The 26,523-nt window shown below is 44.1% G+C and overlaps 1 protein-coding gene across 4 annotated transcripts in view; it reads left to right on the top strand.

Annotated features, from left to right (window-relative positions):
• The window catches only part of GRIA1 (glutamate ionotropic receptor AMPA type subunit 1), a 306,641-nt gene that overhangs the window by 259,706 nt on the left and 20,412 nt on the right, over positions 1-26,523 (top strand). For all 4 annotated transcript variants that reach the window (XM_067032026.1, XM_067032027.1, XM_059061568.2 and 1 more), the window contains exons 12-13: positions 781-979; positions 6,210-6,457. In XM_067032026.1, coding sequence (XP_066888127.1) covers positions 781-979; positions 6,210-6,457 — 447 coding nt within the window. The remainder of the gene's footprint in view (positions 1-780; positions 980-6,209; positions 6,458-26,523) is intronic.

Here is a 26,523-nt window from a genome sequence, read left to right as displayed (position 1 = left end):
GGTCATGTTTCTCTTCACAGTTTGGGCATAAGAGAGAACAGGATCCTAAAATCAAGGATATGTTTCTTGTCTCACATATGATTGTCATATTTGCCATTTTGATCCAGATCAAACTATCCTTTGTCTTTTATTTCAGCCCAATTCTCTTTCTCTATGATAAGGAGGAGAACCGTGCCTGCACTCAACAGTGACATTCCCCAAGGTGGCTGGATGGAGTGCTAGTGTTGTCTTTATTTCCAAAATGTTCTCCCTTCCCTTCCTTCTAATCCATCATTTTGGCGGTCTTTGCCAGCCAGGAGGGCAGTGGCGAGAAGGCAGTCTGGAAACATTTCTGGACACGATCAAATGTGTGCAACATATGTGTAAATGCATTGCGTTTATACATGCATGCACATACATTTGGCATATATGTAACTGCTTGTAACAGGATGTTTATACATGTTTGTGATTTCTGCAGGCAAATGTTGACACATCTGTGTCTTTGTTGACATGTGTCTCGTGTCTCGATGTGTGTGTGTAGGTGTGAGAGTGAGTGTGAAGATGTACCTGCAGGGCAGCCTCACCCATGAAGGATGGCAACCCCACAGGTCCTTATCCACAGTAAGGAAGGAAAAAGCAGGGAGACTCTGACGTTTGGATTCTCACACCCTGCTGACAGAAGAGAAGGGTGCAAGAGGGCTTGACAGCTCTGCTGATGGGCTGGGGCTGGCCCTCGGCCCCTCCCCACAGTCTTCTGTAATTGATTCTGTGCTTCTGACACCTCTTCCCTTTGGGCTGCAGGTCCCTGTCCGGCCGCATCGTTGGCGGCGTCTGGTGGTTCTTCACCTTGATCATCATCTCCTCCTACACAGCCAACCTGGCCGCCTTCCTGACCGTGGAGAGGATGGTATCTCCCATTGAGAGTGCCGAGGACCTAGCGAAGCAGACAGAAATCGCTTACGGGACCCTAGAAGCGGGATCCACGAAGGAGTTCTTCAGGGTAGGGACATCCCTTGTCCCAGGGCACTTCCACAAAAGGGAACCACTACTGCCAGTAAAATATCCTTCTCATTAGCATGAGATTATAGGCAACTGCTTAACTGAGCGTAAGTCAGGGAAACTGAGACCTTTCTCAGCTTTCTACTGATCCCTGAGAAACCTCCATTTCTGCATTCGTGGAAACTTCAAAGCTCTTGCATTGAATTAGACCCCTTATGTATACCAGTCTGTGCCAAGTTCTCCGAGGGCTGCAAAGGATATGACATATAATTCCCTTCCTGCTCCTATAAGCACCTTCAGCCTTATTAGTAATTTATTAGGAACAGCGAGGAACAAGGTCCCCACCTGATGTCCTTTGTGTCCGCTCCTTGGAGACTTTGATGAATAAGGAGGTGTTATATGGGAAAGAATGACTGGAATAGGCAGTCTATTAAATAGTGCCAGGAGATACAGAAAATGTGAAGTGGGAGTGGAAGTGGTGGAGATGTCTTGTGGCTAGAGGCAAAATGAGGAAAATAATGTCGACCTCCAAGAGTCATTATGAGATGAAAAGAGATGGACATCTAAAATACAAGGAAACAAAGAACAATGAATGGGGGCTCCATTTCCCGTTAGGTCTTCAGGGAGGTGTAAGCAATTGAGAGCCATCTTGAAAGAGGGGTAGGGAGGGATTATGGCCACAAAGGATACACCTGTAAACATCTCTAGACATCATGAAACCAAGTTAGATCAGGGGAGGCTAATTCCATCCTAGGCAAAAGGAACGACTTGAACAAATGCTCCAAAGCAAGAAAACCTGTAGTTCCCTGGACTTTGGAAATGTTTAGCACAGGGAGTTACCATATATTAATCAAATAAAAATAAGAAACAATTGCTACCACTTCCTCAGCACATACTATGAACTGGGCCCTGTGCTACGAAGCGCACATTTCATGACTTACTTCATCCTCTTATCAGAGGCGAGGTGGGGATTTGTTATTTTACAAAGGAAGCTCAGAGAGGTAAAAGTAATTGCCCAAGGTCACACAGTCAATAAGGAGGAGGAGGAGAATACAGAGCTAGCCTCTGCATTGCCTCTGGCAAGAGGGTGGGGATCCTATGCGGACCCACTGGGTTCTCACTGCAACTTCATGGAGCAAACCCCAGACTCTGAGTGAACCCACAGGGTGCTGTGCACAGCCTCTTGATCATGGGCTCTGCGTTCTGTATGGCAGGCAGAAGAGGGACCAAAGTCCTAACCATGGCTGATGGAGGTTCCAAGACTAAAATCATTCATTTTCAACATACAGGAGCAAGAAGGTAACTTAGGGGTCACTTGGTCAGAGTCTTCATTTTAGAAAGAAACACGACTTGCTTAGGCTAACCCAACCAGTTAGTAGAAAAACCACTTGTAATCTTGTTACAATTCTCTGACATCTTTAGCCTGCAACCAGAGTATCAAGGAGATGCCTGATTTTTGTCCATAAAGCCAGTTCTATGGCCCAGGCCCTGCTGATGCAGTTGGGGAACCACCCAATCTGTCCGCTCATTATATACCCATGATCTCCACCCCGGTACATTCGCATGTTACAGCCCCCAAAGCCCCTTCCCGTCCATGGTCTCTTTTATGTTTCACCTGTGACCTAAGGCAGAACAGGGGTTGTGTGTCCACATTGCAGGCAAGAAATTGAGATGCAGGGAATTCATGATGCAAGTGTCCGGAAGGGATACAAAATCTGAATTTTATCATTCTGACCCAAATATTCTTGCACTGAACCACACTGTCCTAATGGATGGTGTCATTAATAATTTTTTTTTTTTTAAAGATCGCTCAAGTTACTAGATGGGACCATAGACAAATCCAGTCTAACCCTCCACTCCTGTAATTGGGGAAAGTGAGGTCCAAAGAAGAAAATGTGCATGTCCTAGCTAATTCAGAGGCACAGCTAAGACTTAAGACTTCCACGTTTTGTTAATAACTATAGAAATAGACATATTACTATCTCTTGTCCAGAGCACTGTGCTAGGCATTTAGAACCAAGGCAGTGCATATTCGACAAAGCTCTGTGCCCTAGCCAGGCTTACTTCATTAGACTAGGCAAATAGTTTGTATCAATAGTTCACTCTGATTGGTCAGGAGCGCTTGCCTGGAGTTCTATGTTAAGAGGGATTCTGAGGTCACATCGGGCTCAGTATGAAAGAATTCTTTAATTGCTATCAATGTCTGCCATGTATATAGGAAGGGAAACCGGTACCAAGCCAAACATGTATTGGGCATTTCTACCCTAAAGTCAAACCGGAAGAAGTCATAATTATTAGTAGTAATTGCACCACTTATGGAACACCTACTATGTGCCACGCATTGGGGTAGGCACTTTACCTCTTTAAAGTGTTCTATTCTCATATAATCTCCATGGCAACACTGTGCAGTGAGTACATATTATCGCCATTGTCAGGAGAGAAATACTGAGGCTCAGAAAGGTTATGTTACTTGCCCAGAGCCCTGCAGCAGGTAAAACATAAAGCATAAAACGAGGGAGACAGCTAGTTGCAGTGTAAACGTACTAGGGGTGCAATCAGGAGATGAGGTTTTACTCCTCCTGGCTCTGCCACTAACAAGCTACATGACTTGGACAGTTCATGGCCACATTGTGGGCCTCAGTTTCTTCACCTGTTAAAAAAAAAAAAGAGTGCTGCTGACCCGATGTGTCCTGCAAGGCCTTCTGTCTCTGTGACGCTGACCTTGAGAATTATCCCACCAGGACCTTGGTGGGTGGGGAGACAAGGTCACCTACCACCCCCATAAGGCAGAAGGAAGGAATAGGGCAACAAGAATTCTACCTCTGAACAGTCTGGCTTTTCATCCCCGTGGCAGCCCCAACCCAGAGTCACTTAATCCTCCACCGACAATTTAATTAAGATGTGTGAAGGACTGTGGGAGCTGCAGATGAGAAGAGAGATCCAAGAACAAATACCCCAAGCCTGCTTCCAATCCCCCCTGCCACTCGCATTGCCTTCGCATTCCTGGAGATGAGATTTTCCTGATAGTTCTACTCTGAGTGACTGTGAGTGCAGCCTCAGCGTTGGGGGCACTGGGGTGAGGCTGAGGGGACATATTAATTTTCTGCATATTGTTGCCCAGACCGCTCTGCAGCTCTGCCTGTCAGCAGCCCAGTGTTCCCCCGCTGTGACCATCCTGTCAGGTTACATTGCATCTTGCAATTGCCCTGCTGTGTGTCTTGCTGGTTTTGTGCCTGGAAGATGATCTGCAAACCTGGTCACAGCTGAATTTATCTATTTCCCTGTTTCCTGTGAGAGAATATTCAGTACGTTGTAGATGCTACGATTGGTCTCAGATATTTCTTTTCCTAACTTTGAAATCCTCCCTCCCTTTTCTCCTTTCTTTTTTTTTTTTTTTTCTCACCTGGACATTGTTGCTTGAATGATAAATATTCACATAAAGAACCAAATATTTCAAGCTGGCAAGGAACGTAAAGGTTACCATGTCCAAACTCCTTATAGAACAAATGAGGAAAGTTAGCAATAGAACCAAGACTAGCACCCAGGGTTCCTCATCCCCAGGCCAGTGTCCTTCCCAGATTGTAAACCATCTACTGAAACAAATTATCTCATTTATCTAATTATAGACTATCTTACAATTCACTCTACGAAATGCTTCCCTGACATTCTCAGTAATGATCTCCATTCATTTTTCCTGGAGACCTAGAGTTTTCCTGGGTCGAAATATCTTTATTGGCTCAAGCAACAAGCTGACTGTATATCAATATTTTGCCAACGCTTGTTGATATCAAGAAAATAAACCTGATATTGTGTGCAAAGAATAATGACATACTGCATGTATAATGATAATTTTATACTAAAGAAATCTGTACTCTATATATCAACCACTAGATTACATAGGTGGCCTAACTCTAGTAGTAACTGTCTTTAAAAAAATAGTCCCTTACATGTGCTTAACACTTGTCCATTTACAAAGCATTTTCAAAAGCCAGATACCAGTAGCCCTAAAATACATCTACCTGTTGGGGAAAGGATGCTTTTTAGGACGACCATCACATGTGAGAGGGTGGATTTGTGGTCCTAGACCATGGGTCCTAACTAAGAACCTACTAGATAGATGCATGGTTAGACTCTGTGCGGGACCCACAGAAGGGAAGACGTCCCCTACCCTCATGTAGTGTTCACAAACTTGAGACCTAAGCCCAAGTATGAATGGCTCTCAATCCTAAAAGTCTAGCCTGGACATCCAGTGAGTGCCTGGACAATGTGTCCTAGAGGAACATCAATCCTCTCAATATTCCTTCCTTCTAAAGTGAGGGCCACACGGACCATACAGATGAATCACCTAGGGAACTTCTGAAAAAGATTTATTCTAGGCTCCATCCAACACCTGCTGAATCAGAATCTCTAGGTTTAGAGCCAGGGGGTCTGCATATTTACAATCTCCATACATGATTCTGGTGCCCACTAGAGTTTGAGAACTACTGTCCTTGGAACCGAGATAGTCTCAGAATACACAGGATTTGTTCTGATCTGTGAGATGATGAGTAGGATGTGGCTGAAGAGAACCCACATATCCAGGGGAGTGAACAAATGAGGCAGTCACAAAGGAAGGAAGGCCCAAAATGAGTTCAGGAGGAAATGAGGAAAGCAGCTTGGCTAGATGTAGAGGCTTTTGAAATGTAAGCAGAAGACAGTATTAAGTCCCAAGTTATTAACTTTATCAGACAACAATTTGCATTCTGAGGGGCAGCCTTGCAATACGGGGTGACTGGAACTTGGCACCTATGATCTATTAGAAATTCTTTAGTGTTGTCCTTTAACGATGAAATCAGACTCCACCTATGGTCAGCTCTCCACTTCTTCAGGGCTCTGTGAATATGACCTTATTGAACAACAGATAGGTCCTCTGATGTCTTGAAAAGTCAGACAGAGCCCCAGTTTCTTAACTCACCCCATATTTAAGAGGACTATAACTATTCAGCAGTAATTAAAAGATGCTGAGTTCTGCTATTCATTCTGTATTTGCAAGATATTTGTACTTTGAAGCCTACTGGTACTAATTAGAGCCTCTTATTTTGCAATCACCGATCATTTGTTTCTTCCTGAGCTAATCTCGCTCATGAATGTGTGATCAAGCCACACTTGGCTCTTCATTATTGTGTGTGGGCCGACCTCCATGCCATGCACAGCCAGCGCTTAATTCCAGCTTCGTTCCTGTCCCCTGCCAGAGGTCTAAAATCGCCGTGTTTGAGAAGATGTGGACGTACATGAAGTCAGCAGAACCATCCGTGTTTGTGCGGACCACAGAGGAGGGGATGGTCCGAGTAAGGAAATCCAAAGGCAAATACGCCTACCTTCTAGAGTCCACCATGAATGAGTATATTGAGCAGCGGAAACCCTGTGACACCATGAAAGTGGGAGGTAACTTGGATTCCAAAGGCTATGGCATTGCGACGCCCAAGGGGTCCGCCCTAAGGTAAGTAGCCAAGATCTGCTTCCTTGGTACTCCCTCTCCCCTCCCAACCTCAGAAAGGAAGCTGCTGTGCCTGCCACATGGCTCCAGGGCCACAGTGGGAACTGTCAAGAGGTCTCTTCTTAGACACCTGTGGGCCTGGGAGATTCCAGCCACCCGAGATCTTCAGCCCTGAGGTTGGAAATTGACCCGGGGGCCTCAGCTTGCTCTGATTGTCGCTGCCCGTGTGTTCCCTTCCCACGCCTCGCCTTACCCCTCCAAGTGGTAAACACTGATGAACCTTGTGTTTCTGTTGTGTGATCTGTAACACACCACCCTTTACCAGACACCTCCACATCCAACTAGGCCACGAACAGGGCTCTCCAGCAACCTGGATTCTTTGACAGAAGGTGGTTTGTAATGTTTGTCTCTAAAGAAGCAAGTCCATGGTCCAAATGAAAAATCAAGTCATTTGAGTCCTGAGATTCTAGCTGTGGAAATCAAAACAGCACCAAACGAGTGGTAACACCCATTCTTTCCTAGATGCTGATATCTTTAGCAAGAAACAGGTATTTAAGTAAAGAAGCAAAGTGGGTTTTATTTTCACATAAAGAACCTCTGGTATACGTTCCAAACAGCTAAGGCAGAGTCCTGTAAAATTAAAGTCAAAACACCTAGATTTAACTCTGGGGTTTACTACTGACTGTCTTACAAAAGGTGAGACACATCATCTCCCGACCTTCAGTATCCTCATCTATAAAGAGAGGATAACCATCTCATCCTTTCCTAGGTCCAAAATGGTTTTAAGTTCAAATGGGATAATCTATATAGAAGGTAAATGAAAGCAATAATGGGAAGTCACCTGTAAGACATTGTGTCAATTACAGAGTGATTAAATCACTTTAGGGAAGGGTAGCATTCAAGGAAAGGTGAGAGTGTTTTAGAAGGTTGTAAAAAGATGGAGAGAGGCTCCTAACCCATCTTGACATGACATCCAGAGCCACCTCTGCCTCCACTTCATTTATTTATTCCAATAATATTGATCCCTACAACATTCTAGGCACTAGGCTAGCAGCTGGAGCTACAATTTGCGGTTAAGATATACATAGTCAGGGTCCCATGGAACTACATTCTGGCAGGGAAGAAAGGCAGTAAACAGATGATTATTGTTTAATGGTTCATGACAATTATGATAGTCTATAAAAGGGGACCTAGAGGACACCTATTTCCAGCAATTTGGCAGCATAAAACCTCCACTATTAAACACCTAGATATGCCGGAGAAAGGTATAACAAATAGCCTTTTAAATGCAAGTTAAGAAATCTCTAGGTCAAAAAGGGAAAAGGAAACCAAAACCATAGTAAAAAGCATAAACTAATTATTCTGGGTCTGCCCTAAGCAAGGCAAAGTTATAAATTATGTGACAACATACATGAGCAAGAATCAGAAGTACAAGAAAAACATAAAAGTAATCAAAAGTACTTTTAAAAGAAAAAGATACTATCATAAAAGACAAGACGTATTTGAAAAAGTATCAATTAGGACTTATAGAAGTGAAAAAAAAATGTAGTCATTAATATAAAATCTCAATGGAAGAGTTAAACAGCAAATCAGACAGAGTTGAAGAGAAAATTAGTGCACTGAAAAAAAAATAGGAGAAGATTCCCTAGAATATCACACAGAGAGATAAAAAGATAGAAAATATACCAAAGAGGCTAAGAGACATGAGAGAGAAAAGAATGCCAGGTGCATCTTCTTTAAGTTCCATATGGAGACAAGAGAGGATGAAGTAGAGGTAATATTTGAAGGGAATTTTCCAAAATTTATGGATAACATAAATACTCAGATTCAAAAATTATGAGTCCCAAGCAGGATAAACAGATGAAAATCAGCAGCTGATTCAACTGAAACTGCTGAACAACGAAGACACAGAGAAGATCTCAAATACATCCAGAGATAACAAGGTCCAACTGGTGTGCAGGATAGGTAGGATGTGGCTAAGAAGACTTTTCCAAGGATGCTTTCTTTCCAAGCTGAAATATGACAGATTAACAGGAGTTAACTAAGTATAGTGAGGGAAGAGGAAGAGAAGAACAGTCCAGGCAGACGGAACAGAACATGCAGAGACTAAGGCAAGAAATCATGGTACAGTTGATAAACTAAAAGAAGCTAAGTACTCCTGGAGCACGGGTAATAAAGAGGAGAAAGAGTTAAGCTACGACTGGAGAATAATGAAATGCAGAGAGATTTTGTAAAGGATTTTCGTCCTTATTTGAAGAGCAATGAAAATACATTGAAGAACTGTAAGCAACTGTCCAAATATCAGGAAATAACGATATCTGTAGGAGTGTAAAAATAACTGTATGTGATCTAATAAAGGGAAACCAAATGGCCCAGTATTTATTAATCATGCATTTTTGTCTGGAAGAACTTAAAAAACTCTTTGTACAAATCTAGGCAAAGTTCAAAGGGGATTCAGAGGATAGTGCTTGGCAAGAAAAGAAACTTTTAGGTACTTATAGAACATCACCCTAGAAAGGCCCAAAGCAGAGAATGAGTTCTTATAGGTCCAGGAACACCAATGATGCTGCAGTATTACAATTAATGAAGGCTTTATGAGTCAGGGACATCATTTGATCTAAATATTTGGATGCAAAGTTGGAAAAAAAAAGGGGGGGTACAGAAGGTGACATGATTTGCCCACTCAATACATTACTTCTACCACCCTACCCTATCCATGGGTGCCTGGAACATGGTGACAAACTCAGTAACATGAACGTAAATCTCCGGTCATCTGGAACTCAAATGACTTCCCACTACAATAAAAGCTACCATTGAGTGACTGCCTACCACATGCCACATGCTGTGCTATGTGCAGTGTCTCATATTATCCTCTTAATTTCCCTATAAAGTACCATTATCCCCATTTTACAGATGAGGTAACGGTGGCACAGAATTAAGTTACTTGACCAGGTGGAAACAGCTAATAAAGGAGCCAGATTTCAAGCCCAGGCAGTCTGACTCCAGAGCCCATGGATGTACTTACTCTCTGGGCTGGGCATTATGACTGACAACACTGTTAAAGGCAGAAGACCGAACTTATGCCAGGTTCCCAGCACCTATTTAACTGGGCAAACAATCACTGTCAACTCAAAAATTAAAAATGCAGACTTTTGGAGCCCAGAGCATCCACTCTCCACTCTGAAGGCAAAAGGTGATAGTGAATGCTCACTTTAATGCCCTTCTTATTTGATGTACCACTTCTTTGAGCAGTAACACTGCCTTTATGGGTTTTGCATACCCAAAGATTCTTTCTGGTATAAATACTGAAAATAGTTCAACTCTATAATAAATGAATACCTAATTCTATTGCTTACATCTCTGTGAGACATAACAAGTCATTTATTGATTTTGAGAAAGAAAGAGAAAGGCAAAGAGACATGAAAAGGAACATCTTCCAGATAAGATCACTGACGGTTGATGTGCAAGTCAAGAATACCTAAATGGAGCCCACATGCCCCCAGCTCTCTCCCAGTGCTCCTTTCTCTCCATTAGCAACCTTTATGATAGCCATGGGGCTCCCTGACTCGAAAACAGAAGAGCAATGCTCATCCTAAGAGAGCCTTGGGTTTCTGGCCTGGGAAAGTCCCTCTTCCCCTACTTCTCATCTCTGCAATAAAAGAAGTCATTCTAGCAACCAGCAGTGCAGAGGTCCCATGAAACATATCATTGCAAAACGCTTACAGAAAGTATGAGTAACCACACATGCATGCCCACAGTCCAGCCCGGCTTCCTTCAGGTCTCTGTCTCACATGCCCCAAATGATGCCAACTCCCCAAGTCATGGTCAAACACCAAAGAGTCATGGCAAGCCAAATGCCACAGACACATGTTCCTGATGCAACAATCTTAGATTCACTGATCTGATCCCAGCAAACCATCCTGCATGACAGAGGTGGAAAATGAGGAGAAGAGTAAAGGGGTAGGAATGATACCTCTGTTCCCCATTGAAAAGGTGCTTAAAGAGGATATGGCAGAGGAAATCAACGTTGTCTTCAAATTATTTAGAATCGTAGAAAATACCTTTTCAAAGACTGTCTAGTCATTCACAAAGTTGCAGAACTCTTTAGGAGTGTTTAACACTACAGACCTTGCAAACTTCTCTTCTGCCCTGTGAAAGGTAGGGCTTTGGCTGCCCTCACAGGTAGATGTGCTCCAGACTTAGCGCCAGTGCCCACAGCCAGAAAGGATCTCCCTGGCAGTCCCCTGCGCCGCTCTCCATAAAGCCAGACCTGACCATACCTGCGGGGCATTCGCTCCCTTCCAGCCTGCCTGGGAAAAGGTCCAGGTTCCTCCAAGGCAGATCACCCAGCTCTGCCCCAGAAGGTAAGAGAGCTGATATCTAAGGCCCAAATGTTCCTCTAAAACTTGCCGAGTCTACTTGGCAGAGGCCAGGCTTGTCCCTACAGAGCATTAAAAGGCTGTGGCCGTGACAGAATGACAAGTTTGTCTCTTCTGCTCTGGAAACAAATACTCAGGAAGCAAGGTGGTTCGGTGCTTGATTTTCCATTTGGACAGGTAGTGTTTCTTTGAAACAGATGCTGTTTGTTGGCCGTCACTGCATGCTTGGGATTGGGTGAGGGGCTGAATTTTGTTTCCGAAGCCCTGAGGTTGTGGATAAAGACCTACGCAGCCAATGCCGGTCACTAGGGAAAGGTAATAGGTAAATCCACTAATTGTGATCTATTGGCCCTTCTGTTGCCAACTCAATGTATCTGCTGGTCTGAACTAAAGTCTCTTTTCTTTATTATGATAAAGACTCCCTTCAGTTAGAGATGTATTCAAATTTCCTAACTAAGGGAGCATGACCCCTGTTTCACCCATTCAAGAAGGAATCCACACCAGGTGGGCCTGAGTTAAAAGGTCAACTAATGACTCTCCTTCACAAACCGTCTATCAGGAGTTTAATGGATTTGCTAAGAGTTATACCCTAATCGGGACATTGGTCAAAGTCTGGTCTTTAACTGTGACTGTGGTTCTGCGGCGTCTTCTCTGGTCCCTGTGATCATGACGTGTTTGTGTTCTGTCACGTGTCTTATCCATGCCAGACGTGTGAGCCAAGGTGATAGGAGGGACACAGTGCAGCCTTCTCCTACGGCTTAGTGGGTGAGGGTCTAAGACCCACTCCCTGGGCTTTCCATGCAGCTTCACAGATTCCTTTCCAAATACGTATCTTCTCCACACAAAGGACTGTGCGCTGCACCTCAGGAAGCAGTGGTGAGAGGGAAGCGATCCCAGCCCCTAAATGATGCAAAGTCAAACACAGCTCATGAGCAGTATTACATAGATACCTGTTATTCTGCTCAATGCCCTAAGAGATCCGGGAACACTCAAGAGGACAGTCCACGTCTGAACGGGAGGATTTCCAAAAGTTTCGAGGCCAAGGTGACATCCAAGTTAGGCCCTGAAGAAATTGTGATAGATGAGAAGTAAGGAGAGGGAACTCCAGATGGAGGGGACAGAATAACAGCAAACACAGCGGTGGGAAAGCACAGGACCTGTTTTCAGGAACAAGAATCCACTTTAACTAGAGAATGCATTAATAAGCAAGCGCGACTGGCTGTGGTCACAGTGCAAAGGATTTCAAAAGTCTCTGTATTTGTTATCTGATGTCAGTAGAGGTCACTGAAGGCCAGTGATGGAGGGACCACGTTCAGACAGACTCCCGAAGATGGTCCTGGCAGTGGTTTGCGACAAGAACCAAAGAGAGGAGGCTCACAGGCAGGGAGGTCATTTAGAAAGTCATTGTGGTCATTTTGGTAGGCAGTAATGAATGTGGTTACAGATCATAATGAGATGGGGACAGATGGAAGAAGCGGCTCTATGTTTGTCATCAGTCATAGCCTTTACTTTAAGACTTGGTAGTTTGGGAAAGAACTCTGTTATGGGAGCTTTCTGGGGCTTCTGTGCTCCTGCTTCAGGACTACTCAGGTACAAAGTGATTCAGGCAAGGACAGAAAATGAGCAGATGTGTCCCCACCTCAACTTCACCTTTGTGGCATCTAGAAGATTGAGAAAGGCATCTCTGGGAGGGGTACAGAATTCCTGGCACACAAGCAAGAATGATAGAGGCTGCCAATTACCTTTACCTTCCTCCTACTGCACTGTATCTTGTCTATATCTATTTTATTTTTTAATCAGACATAAGCTCAAGATTGCTCACCAACAGTTTAGTTTCAATCGCATTCCTACTGAATTTTCTCCCTTCACACAACCCTAGGCTGGAAAATATCTCCTAAGAACCACCTGTCTGTATTGGCATCTGGCTAAAAAAGAAGAGGGAGGTTAAGGCCATGACTTAGGAAGAGATGTCACAAGGTTTTATGGAGAGTGGTCTCACTCACAGGGATTGAGGGTCTCCTAGCTGCCCACCTCCATACTGGGACCGTGTGACATGATTGTATCTTCAAGGCTGCTGAGAAGAGTTTTCCACTTTTAGGGAATCGCCCTGACCCAGAATGTAACTGGGAAACAAATAAGCAAGTGACGTCTTGGTGGTGTTGAATCTATTGCCATAAAAGAACAATATCCCAATTTTAGTATGCATTAAAATCTTCTAGGGAAGCTGGTTTAAAATGCCCCTTTCTAGACTCTGATTCCTGAGATTCCTGATTCTGCAGGTCCAGGTAGGGTCCAGAAATGTGCAATTCCCACAAGTCCCCTAGGTGATTCTGTTAGAGGTGGACAGCAGTCCACTTTGGGAGGCAAGGTTAGAGGTCAGGGAAGAGAGATATATGTGTTTTCTGAGGAAGCAGTGGGTTGGAAAGAAAAGGAAGATTAATATAATGGGAGAATGACAGGGAAACTGCATTGAATAGTGTCAAAGCCACGATCCTTGAAGTCAAACTGCCTCAATTCAAGGTCAAGGGCCATTACTTTACCAGCAGTTGGACCTAGCTTCGTGAGTCACTTTAACTTTATGAGCCTCTGTTTTCTCTTCTGTAAAATTGGAGTAATAACAATTCACTGCAGTTGCTCTGAGTTTTGATGAAATAACATAAAGTGCTTGTTCCAGAGGGTACTCATTAATGTTAATTCTCCACCCCATCCTCCTCCCATTAGACCTACCAGAAAGTCACTTTTGAGCCAAATAACTTATTTTTTTCTTCTTTGTGAAACCAACCGTGTTCATCAGAAATACACATGAGCCCCACCCTCAGCCCCCTACACTGGCTGCATTAGAAATAAAATGTCTCTCTGAGAACAACTTGTGATCCACCCCCACAGAGAACACACTAAAAAAAAAAAAAAAAAAAAAAAACCCTGATATTTCTTTCTCTCCCTCCCTCCCACCCTATTCCCATAGTATGGTACTGGTGCAGGACCCACTGCTGAGAATAAATGCAGTATGTCCCAGGGAAATGACAGTCCCTTTCAATTGGTCCTTGCCTCCTGATGGGTAGCCAGGGATGCTTGTTGTCATGGTAACCCCCTGAACTCTGTGACCCAGGTCAGGCCTGATCAGAGACAGAGGTCTCCAAGCAGAGAGGCTGGATTCACCTGTATCCTCAGAAGAGCAGGAGAGAAAGGAAGAGAGGGAGGGAATCAGGGGATAAAAAGGGAGAGAGAAAAAAAGAAAGGAGGGAAAAAGAGGCAAGCAGAAAATGTGTGTGTGTGTGTGTGTGTGTGTGTGTGTGTGTGTGTGTGTGTGTGTGTGTGCGTTTGAAAAGAGACTGGAGGTTTGCCAGAGGACGGCTGCATCAATACAGAAGCTTCTCGGGTCAGGACACGTGGGATGGCTCAGAGAGAGTACCAAGAAAGCCTGCTAGGAGACTGGCACAGCAGCCCAGCACACAAGCCCAGGCGGGGGATGGGGGCGTGATTTAGCCTTTTAGTGGTGATGCTAAGACCTATTGTTAACATTTTTCAAGCATTGACTCATCTCAGGCACTTCTCTGAAGTATGTGATGCGCGCTAGCTTATGTAATCCTAACAACGGCCCTGGGAAGGTAATATTGCTTTCATCTTAATTGTACAATTCAGGAAACTGAGGCAGAGAGTGGTTACGGAACTTGCCCAGGGTGACCTGGTGTGGAAACTGGAGAGCTGGATTTTCAACCCAGCCAGCCTGATCCCAGGTTGGGATCTTCCCAACTATGTGAGGCAAGCGTGGACGTAAGGAGGGAAACTATCAGGAAGAGATGATTATTAGGAGGAATAAGATCATTTATCCTCCCCCCAACACCTACATGCAACTTAGTCCCACCCAATCAATATACAAATAAGAAAAATGAGGCTCCACGAAGGGAGGTACCTACACTGCCTGAATCCCTAGGGAATCCTTCCTCCCTTCTGCACTCTTTGCAAGTGGAAGGCACACAGTGCAAGGGGCAGGGTCACATCACAGGCTGACATCATTACCCTCTGCCTAACAGCAGAAAGGGGCATGCTCATTGCTTATTAAGCTTCCCTACCTGCCCATGACAGACTGAAACAAAAACACCCCTGAAGTATCTTATGCTTCCAGAAACTCTGCTGAGCTTTTGATGGAGTGCAACAATGAAAAGCAGACCACCTTAGCCTGACTTTACCATAAGTGTACGGGCAGGGGAGGGGGGGAGGAGTTGTGTATTCATTTCATACCTGCTGTGTACCTGCTGTGACGTATGAAATGAATACATATGAAACGAATGCATTCAGCGCCCTAGCAATGTCCAAGCAGTCATCCTTCTCTCATCTTTTGATTTAGGTATTATCATTTTCCTTCACAGGTGAGGAAGCTAAGATTCAGAGAGGTGATGTTTTGCCCAGGTTCTCAAAGTGACTTGTGGGACAGGGCTTAACTACAAACCCTGATTCCCAAACCCTCCTTTCGTCCACACCTCCACCTCCGTGCTAACAGAGGCATCCTCCCCTGCCTCTGTCAACTTGTAAGGTGGTATCCTGAAAACATCAGGGGAAATGAGACCCCAGGTCCACTTGCACTCCACAGCCAAAGCACTCCTTCCTGAAGCACCGGGCTAGGCTGGAGCTCCACGGTGCAAGATTTATTTTGGAGGATCCTGGCGGCATCCCAAAGACAAACGCGCACTTACTCCTGTTAGGGCTCCGTTTTTACCATGCCTGGTAGGGAAGCTCGTAAATGGCAGAGCAACACATTAAGGAGAGAGAGGAGGAATGTGGAGAGAGCAAGGTGACAAGGATGGATCTGGGGAGGTGAACCCCACGGGAAATGAATGGCCTTGACCACGAGAACAGTAGCCCAGCATGGGCTGTGATTTGCCTGCCCAAGCACTGCGTTCTCCCGCTGATACACAAATTGTATGTTGCTTTATTTTAAGAGGCTGATGCTGTCAAAAATAGTACCTCGTTTCTCTCTCTCTCAACCTCCCGCCCTCCTCCTGCCTCTCTCCCCTCAGCAACTTTTTCTCAGACTTGCCCAGCCTTTTGCCTTTTCTAAGAAGGCAGTTGCTGTTACACAAAGGCAGACCAGGACAGGGAAGGTCTGGATACCTGTCCCAGCTCTGTCACTCAGGGCTTGTGGGTGTGGGAAATAATGTGCTCTGTGTGGATCAGACCCTGTTCAAACCTTGTGTCCCATATTTCCAACCCGTGTGATCTTGGGAAAGTAGCCATAAGCAGTGTGGACCATCGACTGATCATTGGGGCCCTGAAGTTAGGGCTGAGTATGAATCACGGGCTGCCAGTTAATGACAAAAGTCGCTCAGGCACTTCACCTCGCAAAGCCTTGACTTTCCCAAATATAACAACTGAAGGTAGCACCAACATAAACTTCGGTGGTTGTTCAACGAGATCATATGAAGTGCTTAGCACAGTGCCTGGCACATACTAAAGTGACTAAGAAGTGTTAACTGTCATTATTTAATCTCTCTGAGGCTTAGTTTTCTCATCTTCCAAATGGGGATCCTAAAACAGGCTCGGCAGGATTGTCTTGAGAATAAATAAAATCACTTATGAAGAGCTCATGGTGCATCGGGAGCTCTTGGATGTTAATCCCCTTTGTTCGTCAACTTCACCCTCACCTTGCTGCTTCCCCTGGGCACGCACCATCTATTCTATTAGTTTGGAGATCCACCCAAATAAGTGGTGAGTGCCTTCTCTGGGCCAGAACTCTCTTGGCTTCTTTTCAGTGCAGTGGGGCAGAAATTGCAGGATACCAGGGAACAGAAATGTTCAAATGTATAGCTTTATTCCCTTTACACTCGGTACCACAAACATTCGGCTAATAGCCACATTGCTTCCATCCATTTGTCTGGAAGTAGAAAGAAAGCGTACGGGTAGTCCTGAGTTGAGCGCTTGCACAGAAATTCTGCGCCATCTGTTTCAGAAATGTTTCATGAGTGGCCCTGTGGGCTGGGATCATGGCTGGATCATCATATCTAATCAGCCTCTCCCTATGCAGAGTAAGGGATGAAGGCCCAGGTGAATCTCTAACCAAAGGAGCCACTTCCTCCCAACTACATGGAGGTAGTAAGCCAGCAGTTTTCAAACAAAAGAAAGTCAAGCAGGGAAATTTACATATATTATTCATCCCTCCTCAGCACAGACACCTAGCAGAAGAAGAGCATAATGACCTCTTAATCATATTCCCTATTCCCATGGGAATGAAATTTACTCCTCTGGAAGAACATTAAAAAAGAAATCATAGTACTATTTTTAGTTTTTTAAGGAACCTCCATACTGTTCTCCATAGTGGCTGTATCAATTTACATTCCCACCAACAGTGCAAGAGGGTTCCCTTTTCTCCACACCCTCTCCAGCATTTGTTGTTTATAGATTTTTAATGATGGCCATTCTGACCGGTATGAGATGATATCTCATTGTAATTTTGATTTGCATTTTTCTAATGATTAGTGATGTTCAACATTCTTTCAGGTGTTTGTTGGCAATCTGTATATCTTCTTTGGAGAAATGTCTATTTAGGACTTCTGCCCATTTTTGGATGGGGTTGTTTGTTTTTTTTGTTATTGAGCTGCATGAGCTGCTTGTAAATTTTGGAGATTAATCCTTTGTCAGTTGCTTCATTTGCAAATATTTTCTCCCACTCTGAGGGCTGTCTTTTCATCTTGTTTATGGTTTCCTTTGCTGTGCAAAAGCTTTTAAGTTCCATTAGGTCCCATTTGTTTATTTTTATTTTTATTTCCATTTCTCTAGTAGGTGGGTCAAAAAGGATCTTGCTGTGATTTGTGTCATAGAGTGTTCTTCCTATGTTTTCCTCTAAGAGTTTGATAGTGTCTGGCCTTACATTTAGGTCTTTAATCCATTTAGAGTTTATTTTTGTGTATAGTGTTAGGGAGTGATCTAATTTCATTCTTTTACATGTAGCTGACCAGTTTTCCCAGCACCACTCATTGAAGAGGCTGTCTTTTCTCCACTGTATATTCTTGCCTCCCTACCATACGACCCAGCAATCCCAATACTGGGCATATACCCTGAGAAAACCATAATTCAAAAAGAGTCATGTACCAAAATGTTCACTGCAGCTCTATTTACAATAGCCAGGACATGGAAGCAACCTAAGTGTCCATCAACAGATGAATGGATAAAGAAGATGTGGCACATATATACAATGGAATATTACTCAGCCATAAAAAGAAATAAAATTGATTTATTTGTAGTGAGGTGGATGGACCTGGAGTCTGTCCTACAAAGTGAAATAAGTCAGAAAGAGAAAAACAAATACCATATGCTAACACATATATATGGAATCTAAAAAAAAAAAAATGGTCATGAAGAACCTACGGGCAAGACGGGAACAAAGACGCAGAACTACTAGAGCATGGACTTGAGGATATGGAGAGGGGGAAGGATAAGCTGGGACAAAGTGAGAGAGTGGCATGGACATATGTACACTACCAAATGTAGAACAGATAGCTAGTGGGAAGCAGCCGCATAGCACAGGGAGGTCAGCTCGATGCTTTGTGTCCACCTAGAGGGATAGGATAGGGAGGGTGGGAGGGAGGGAGACACAAGAAGGAAGAGATATGGGGACATATGTATATGTATAACTGATTCACTTTGTTATAAAGCAGAAACTAACACACCATTGTAAAGCAATTATACTCCAATAAAGATGTTAAAAAAAAAAAAATCATAGTACTAGTCAAGCCAGTCTCCTTCAGTCCCATTAACACTACTTCTCCTCACTCCAGTCTCTTTCCTCTTACTGCTTTTTATTTCTCCCCACCTATAATTCAAGGTACAGTTCAGTAAAGCAAGGGCCAACTGTCCCACAGAACCAAAGAAAACATTTAGCTTGTAGGAAACTCCTATTGATTGCATATCACATGGACTGATTTCTACCCAGCCAACTTCCATATATACTGTGACTTTATGAGCAGGTTATCAAGTCAGTTGATGTGTTTGTTCTGCCTACTTCAGAGAACCAGGAAATACTAGTCCTGTTGCATAGACCATATAACACAAATTAAATCAACCAACTCTTAAAGGGACTTAATAATGCCTTTCGCTGTTACCAGTGATTATCTTAAGAGCAGCGTGACAGTATATGACCATGATCATGCAGTTGAACTCTACTAACATCCCCCGTATAGTATCCTCAAAGCACTAAAGTAAGTAGTTTTCAGGAAAGCAAAGAGGCATAAATCATGACATTGGCACTCCCAAGATTAGATCCCAAATCTAATGCAGTGACTGCAGCTTACATGCCCCCGGGGGCCAGGAAAAGAAAATGAATGAAATGCACCAGGGGTAAACCCGTATGTGGTTTCTTCATTTTCAAGACAGGCATGAGGAAACAAAACCACAGTTTAGGGTAAATAATAATTATAGTTAATATTTACTGAGCACTTGCTATATATGGCAAGACCCTCTAAATCCACATATGCATTCCCTAATTCATGTAATCCCCTCACAAAAACCCAATGACGTAGGTATTATTAAGAACCTCAGTTTACAGATAATCAATCAGTGGCACAGAGACATTAAGTAAATTATCAAAGGTCATACAGCTAGCAGATGGCAGAACCAGAATTTGAACCTAGGCAGTCCAGCTTCAGAGCCTGTGCTCTTATCCACTATGCTACGCTGTAGATGGAGAAGTGACGGTCTCTGGGGTATCCTAGGACATGGTGGGGACTTAGTGAACGAAAGAGTATATGCCTATGTAGAGGGGACAGCTTCCACTCAGTTCTTATCTAATATTGCCATATGGGACTATTGCCAGATCTTCTCATTTTTCAAAAGAAACTAGTAATTGTGATTTTTGTGTGAACTACTGAAATTTCTGAGTGCTGTCACAGCTAAGGGAAAAGGAAAGAAAGGAGATACAACCCAGTAACAACTAACACTAATCCAAAGAAGAGAGGAAGTACCATAAAGACAGACAGATAGATGGACAGATAGATCCATTGACTGAACAATCAATAGGTAAGGCAATGTGGGAAAACCATGCAGGTAGGGGTTAATACCTTGCCCTTCCTCAGGGTGGAAGTTCTAGCAAGGCCTCTAGCACGAAGCAGCAGTCCCTGAACAGGGCCTTGAACCAGTGGGGAGAATGTCTACGAGCAAGATGGGGAGAAAGGTATTTCAGGTAAAACACACAGCAAGCATACAGTACAAGAGTGAAAGGGATGGTAATTCATGCATTCTTTTTCCATCTGTGTTATCACTGTTTTTCTGCAGGGGAATCATTTTCTCATAGAAAATCTCTCATGGAATCCCATTATACAAGATACTTAGGCATAGAGCTGCTAAAGGAAGAGATGAGGGGTTGGAGGTGGAAGTGGAAAGGGGGAGGAGGAGGAGGAGGGGGAGAGAGAGAGAGAGAGAGAGAGAGAGAGAGAGAGAGAGAGAGAGAGAGCTGGAGACAGGTTCAGGCCCAGGGTGGGGACATGGGAGATCAGAGCCTGCCTTTCTTCCCCGGGAGCCATTCTCTGTAACTGGACGAGATCATTCTCCTACATCATGACCTTTATGTATTTTAAAGTCCACAAGTAAATAATAGTCCTGCTGGTCTGCCCAACATTCTTTTCACATTGACATCTGTCTTCCGCTGGCCAGTCCTTAGAACGAGCCCAGCTTTTCTTCTTTTCATTGAACCAGAGGTGGCCAAGATGAGACCAGTGGCTGGCTCTCATCCTGAATGGTGTTTCCACTCCCTCTGTTAATGGTGGGAAGACTTTGATTCATTCCCTCCATTATCTTTTGGCAAGCATCTCCGAGGTGTCTGACACAGAGCCATGTGCCTGCTGCTGGCAGATGGTCCTATGTTACGAGACAAAATGTGGTTTACTGTGAGCTGCCACTAACTGGTGATACCTGAGTCTCACATTATGGGGTGGCCTGGGGATCAAAACGTGCCTTCGAAATGCTTTCTGTCCGTAGAACCCCTGGCTGGAGGGGCCAGACCTCAGGTCCCCATCTGGATCTCTGTGCTGCATCAGGTAATCTTAGCCACAGGACCCTAAAGAAAGTTACAGGGCCAGAAACACATATCACACATGTAAAACTAGTGTGCAGTTTCTGGAGGTTTAAGAAACATGTGGTACAACATATATCTTAAAAATTTAAAACCACTCCTTCATTCAGCAAACATGTATCAAACAGCTACTGTGTTAGCTATCATGCTGGGAGCAGGGCCCCTACCATTAAAGAGATCTCAGTCTAGCTGGAGGACTAAATGATGGATAATGCAGTCATGAGTCTGCTGTATTTGGATGGCAAGTACAGCAGGAAAGAAAGGAAGGCTAGATCCATTCTGCCTGGGCCACTGCAGGAAGCATTGCAGAGAACAACATGCATTAGCAGCTTGAAAGATTAATAGGTTCCACAGTGGCAAAGGGTGCTATGCAGAACAAGTACCAACCCACCGGGGTATGGCTTTCACGGCACATCCAGTCCAGCCACTTGAATTTGTCTAGAATTAATCTCAAAGCACTTTCACATCTGTCACCTCATTTGATTCTCACAATACAGGCAGCTGGGGCAAGAGAATTATTCCCATTTTACAAGTGGGAAACTGAGGTACAGTTGTTAGGGTGACCAGCTGTCCTGGTTTGCCCAGCACTGAGCAGGTTCCCAAGATATGGACTTTCAGTGCTAAAACCAGGAAAGTCCCAGGCCAACAGGGACTAGGTATAGTTACAGGACTTGTCGTATAACTTGATCAGAGATGACTGAGGGACTCAAATCAGGCCTTCAGACTCTTTCCTCCAACCCCAAGTAGAGAGAGAAGAGAGTGTGCTATATGTGTTTTTGCTGTTTTTTTTTTCTTGTAAACCAATTCCTTTGCGTTGTTTTGTAGAGTTAGAAACCAAAGACAAAACCTCTGTGTTCTGACTGACTCATTGCCTCACCAACATTCCTGCTCCTAAGATCACAGAACTGTCTGTCCCTTGGGTACGCTCAAGAGGGGAAACTACCTGGAATGGCCAGCTGTGAAGGCAAATTTGACCCTTAGGGAGACCTGAGGATGTCTGCATTTTAATGGAGGCTCCTGATATAACCCCATTAACTCTTTATTTCCTTCCACTTGGAAGGTCATTGGTTAACCTCTCCCACTTCACCCACCACCCCAAGCTACTGGACCAGAAGAGTCCTATGGACCCTTTGCTTTTTGCCCAGTGATAGTGTTTGCCTTAGATGGTCCACACTGACAACGTCACAGACTGGACTATGGACAGAAGGGGTCTTAGAGACCACTGTCCAAAAGGGAGACGATTAAGAGAGTGCCATCCAGACCCAGGTCTCCAAACACCCAGTCCTATCCTAGACTCAACCACGCATCCCCACCTGCCCCAGGCATGGCAGGTCAAGCAAGCTTCGGCTCTTGCCAAAGCTCTGGCCTCTCACTCCCAGCAAAATGAACCTGGTTTGATCTCAACAAAGGAACAAAAACAACCAGAGAAGGTGTCTCCCCAAAACCCTCAGCAGAAGCAGTGTTCTCCTCCTCTTCCGCAGGCCGTGGCCGTACGAAGGGAAAAGTGTACGGGAGAAAGGAAGTGGCTAGGCCTGCTGCACAGAGAGAGCATCCTGGGCCTTGGAAGCGCCCAGCCCCATGGAAGGAAGAGTTAGAATGACCATACTCGCTTGTATATTGACCTTTATCCAGTGCACGGAAATTCCCACTCTTCATGGCTCCCCCTAAATGTCTTCAAATCTCACTCATCAGTAGCTACACTTCCCCTTCTTGAGGGCAGATGCAGAGCCCCTTGAAGCCTCTTCTCCTGGAAGCCCAGTGGTTCCCAGGCTAGAAAGATCACAGACCATCAATGCCCAAAAAGGAAATGGGGGTGGCGTGGGACTTTTGACAGTTTTTTATCTCACCAAGGAAAGATACGAAAAGAAACAAAACAAAAAATTACCGTCTCTCCTCAACATCATTTAGTAAAAGAAATGTGTTAACACTAAAAAAGAAGAAAGCAAATCATCAACTGCACACAAAGGATTGTGGTTTCAATGGAAAACTTTGGCTCTCTGAAAACTGATTATGCAACCCTCTCTTTCCTCATTTTCCCATTGATAAGTAAAAACTTCATCACAAATTGGCATGGCTCATTGGACCAGCCTTCTGGGACCCACTGAGTGATTCCCAACTTTGCCTCTCGTTCATGAATTCCCTCCATGATTTTCCCTCACAAGGAGTCGTCCCACCAACAATGTCTTACCTAATTGATACTTTTCAAATAACAATTCCCAGAGAGCTCTAACAGCTCCAAAATTTGCCACCTACTGAGCAGCAATCTGTGTGTCCCTGTGGCTTTGTCTCCCTGATCTAATACTGCCCTCCAGCATCTCAGAGAATAAATCTAATTCCTCCTCCACTGACAACCAATCCCAAGTTTCCATGTGAGCCCTGTTTACTTTGCATTGACCTATCATCTCCATTATCCCTGGATCCAGGGTTACAACTTTTGATGTTGTCTATTTCTCTTACACGAGTCATTACATTGGGTAATTAATTGATGCCTATTGACTTAGTACTGAGTGCTTAGTATAGAAGGGCTGCTGGTCTGAGGTTCCTCCCTGCTTAAACACCTTCCCTAGCTCCCTGGCCCACAGGTAAAATGTTGACTTCTTAGTATAGAATTCAAGGATGTTCATAGCTGGGACTCAGCAGTTGTAACCTCATCTCCCAGAAATTCCCCTCATCATGACCACACTCCCCAGGCCCTGTAATTCCTATCTCAGGGCTTCTGATATCCCTTTTCCCTTGGCACAGAGGACTCCCTGAAGGTTTTCTCACTTCCACCCACTATCAGAACTAACCTCTCTCTCTTTTCTGGTACTTCCATACCCCTTGTTGTAAAATCAGATTTAGCCTTCCACGGACTATTGAAAAGCTTTTCTGCCTCCCACACTAGACTGTACATTCCTTGAAAGATGAGGTTTATAACTTCATTCCTACTAATTACCTAGCACAGTACTTGACACTTAACTGGCCCTCATAAATATTTGGGGAGCTGACCCAAGACATCAACTCTTTACTCCAAAGGCTTTATAATCACGTGAAAGGCTATGGCTAATAATACACATGAAACAATGGTGGGCAGAGCAATGAATTGACTGCTAGGTGCCAGGGAATTTTAAAGGAAAGGTCAAGGAGAAATCAAGTGTTCAAGGAAAATATGAGGAGCATTGTAGGGCAACCAGATATTAAGAAAGAATTAAGGAGAACAGGAAGATGCACGTGCATAGAAGCAGGAGGAAACACACTGGTTGAAGGAGAGCAGAATGCCTAGAAGCCTAGTCTGATTAAAACTGAAGCTTCCTTGGGACTTCCCTGGTGGCCCAGTGGTTAAGATTGCGGCTTCCAATGCAGGAGGCACAGGTTCAATCTCTGGCTGGGGAACTAAGATCCTGCGTGCCACACGGCGCAGTCAAAAAAACAAAACGAAACAAAACAACTGAAGCTCCCTCTGGAGGAGGAGGAGCCAAGCATATCAGTGCAGGCTGAGCATCAACTCCAAGGGTTGTTTTAAACACTGCTAAGATGCTTGAATTCAAGGTTTTGAAGGAAAGAGTGGAAGTGTGGACAATTGCTTTATAATTGAAGGCCCAAATTCACTCTTTAGCTTTTCATAAGTTGAGGTCAGTTAAAATCATCTGAAATATCTCCCCTGGCTGTTTTTGCTTTTTCCACACTTTAATATCCCTGCAAGTACCTGATAATATACTTCTTCACAGTAGCAAAGTTGAATACATTGAACCTTAATGAGTACAAAGTCATCCTAAAGAATATATTCCCAGAATTCCAACTTCTCTCTCCCCAAGATTTCCAAAGATAATTCATTGATTCAAAGGCTCCCCTGGACCCATCAGCTCCTGTGGCTGAGGATCAGGGCCCAGGAAGTTGAGGATGTCTTCTGCTCACTGGCCCTCTTGGGGAGTGAATGTCACGCACATCACCATGTCCACGATCACAGGCCTAGCTGCGTTCCCCAATGACCCAGGGCCGTCATCACCCTTATACTCAACATCTGTCTCAATCTGGGAATTTTCAGATGACTCTTACTCTGCCGAATTAGGATCATACCTGATTCTGTTTTGTTTGTTTGCTTTATGTTTCTTTGTTTGTTTGTTTGTTTTTCTCAATTCCAAGCACAGGATTTGGCATAAGAAAAGTTCAGCTAGAGATCTGGTTACTCAAACAAGTAAAATGTCATAACTAACATCAATATTTGAGCCCTTTATAAATGCCTTACTAAGATCCTTGAAGTTCTGTTTTTTTATTCAAATTACAGAAGAAAATAAGGACTATGTGTCTGAATTCATTCTGAAACGTCGTCCTTCCCGTTTCTTTGACTCTTCGAGTGTCATCAATTCAGTTAGAGGGAGGTGATGCTAGATGGTGGTTGCTCTCTTTAAACATAAACATTTTTATTTATCAAAGTTAACATTTAACACACGTCTGTGTTAGTTCTTCCACCTGCACTATATTTTTTTCCTCATCCATGAAATCTAGATGTCTGGAAACTACTGCTAGTCTGAAGCATGGCCTCTGCTATCCAGGACCCTGGATTTTGCACATATCTCTGTTCTTATCTTATTAAGTTCTTGGCTTTTATTTTCCTGTAATATTTTTAGAAGGGACTATTTTACAATCAGACTATTTATACCTCTTTTTTTTTTTTTCAGTACGCGGGCCTCTCTCTGTTTTGGTCTCTCCCGTTGCGGAGCACAGGCTCCGGACGCACTGGCTCAGCGGCCATGGCTCACGGGCCTAGCCGCTCTGCGGCACGTGGGATCTTCCGGGACCGGGGCACGAACCCGTGTCCCCTGCATCGGCAGGCAGACTCTCAACCACTGCGCCACCAGGGAAGCCCCATATTTATACCTCTTTAACTTCTATTTTGAACATGTTGAACATAACCTTTTCTTGAGGGTTCTATCATTATCAGTTTTCAACAGCATTGGTTTACAATATGGTGGATCTTCTGGAAAACACATATTATAGGACAGTTTGCCAGAACCAGAACCAGAACCCAAGTGATCATCATTCTAGGACCATCATTTTTGTCGGAAGGAAGGAAGGGAGGGAGGGAGGGAGGAAGGAAAAAAAAGGAAAGGAAAAAAGAGTCAGTTGTAAATTAGCATCTTATGAAACAGCCTATGAGGAGGTTTTCCTCATTTGTTGCCTTTGCTCTGCTATGGCCTTGGAGAATAGAGATCCTTGGGTATCACTGCTGTGGGCAAAAAAAAAAAGTTTTAGAAATGACTGGGCGAGTGTGGGGCCTGAGCAATCACTGGAGGGGGCTTGTCAGTGCATACAGTACCCCAGCTCTGGAAAGCTGGTTATGTGCATGGACTTGAGTCACACAGAGCTGGGTTAGAACCGTAGGTGAGTTATGTATTTGTCTGTGGAATGGAAAGTGCAATAGTATGACAACCAAACAGGATTCAATGAAATAATGCATATAAAGCACTTAATATAATGCCTGGCCCATAATACGCCCTCAATAAAACAACTACAATGATCACCCCATGACCCTGTGCATTTTCTTTGCACACTTTCTGGTCCTTTTCCATTATGTTCCAGATAGGTTAAGTTTGCCAGACAGCTGAGTTAGAAACACATAAGATGATATTGCATTTAATTTTTGTCCATTC

This window comes from Kogia breviceps, chromosome 4 (genome assembly GCF_026419965.1).
Source record: "Kogia breviceps isolate mKogBre1 chromosome 4, mKogBre1 haplotype 1, whole genome shotgun sequence".
Classification (NCBI taxonomy): Eukaryota; Metazoa; Chordata; class Mammalia; order Artiodactyla; family Physeteridae; genus Kogia; species Kogia breviceps.
The sequence above is the reverse complement of the archived record's forward strand: the minus strand, read 5'-3'. Positions and strand labels throughout refer to the sequence as shown.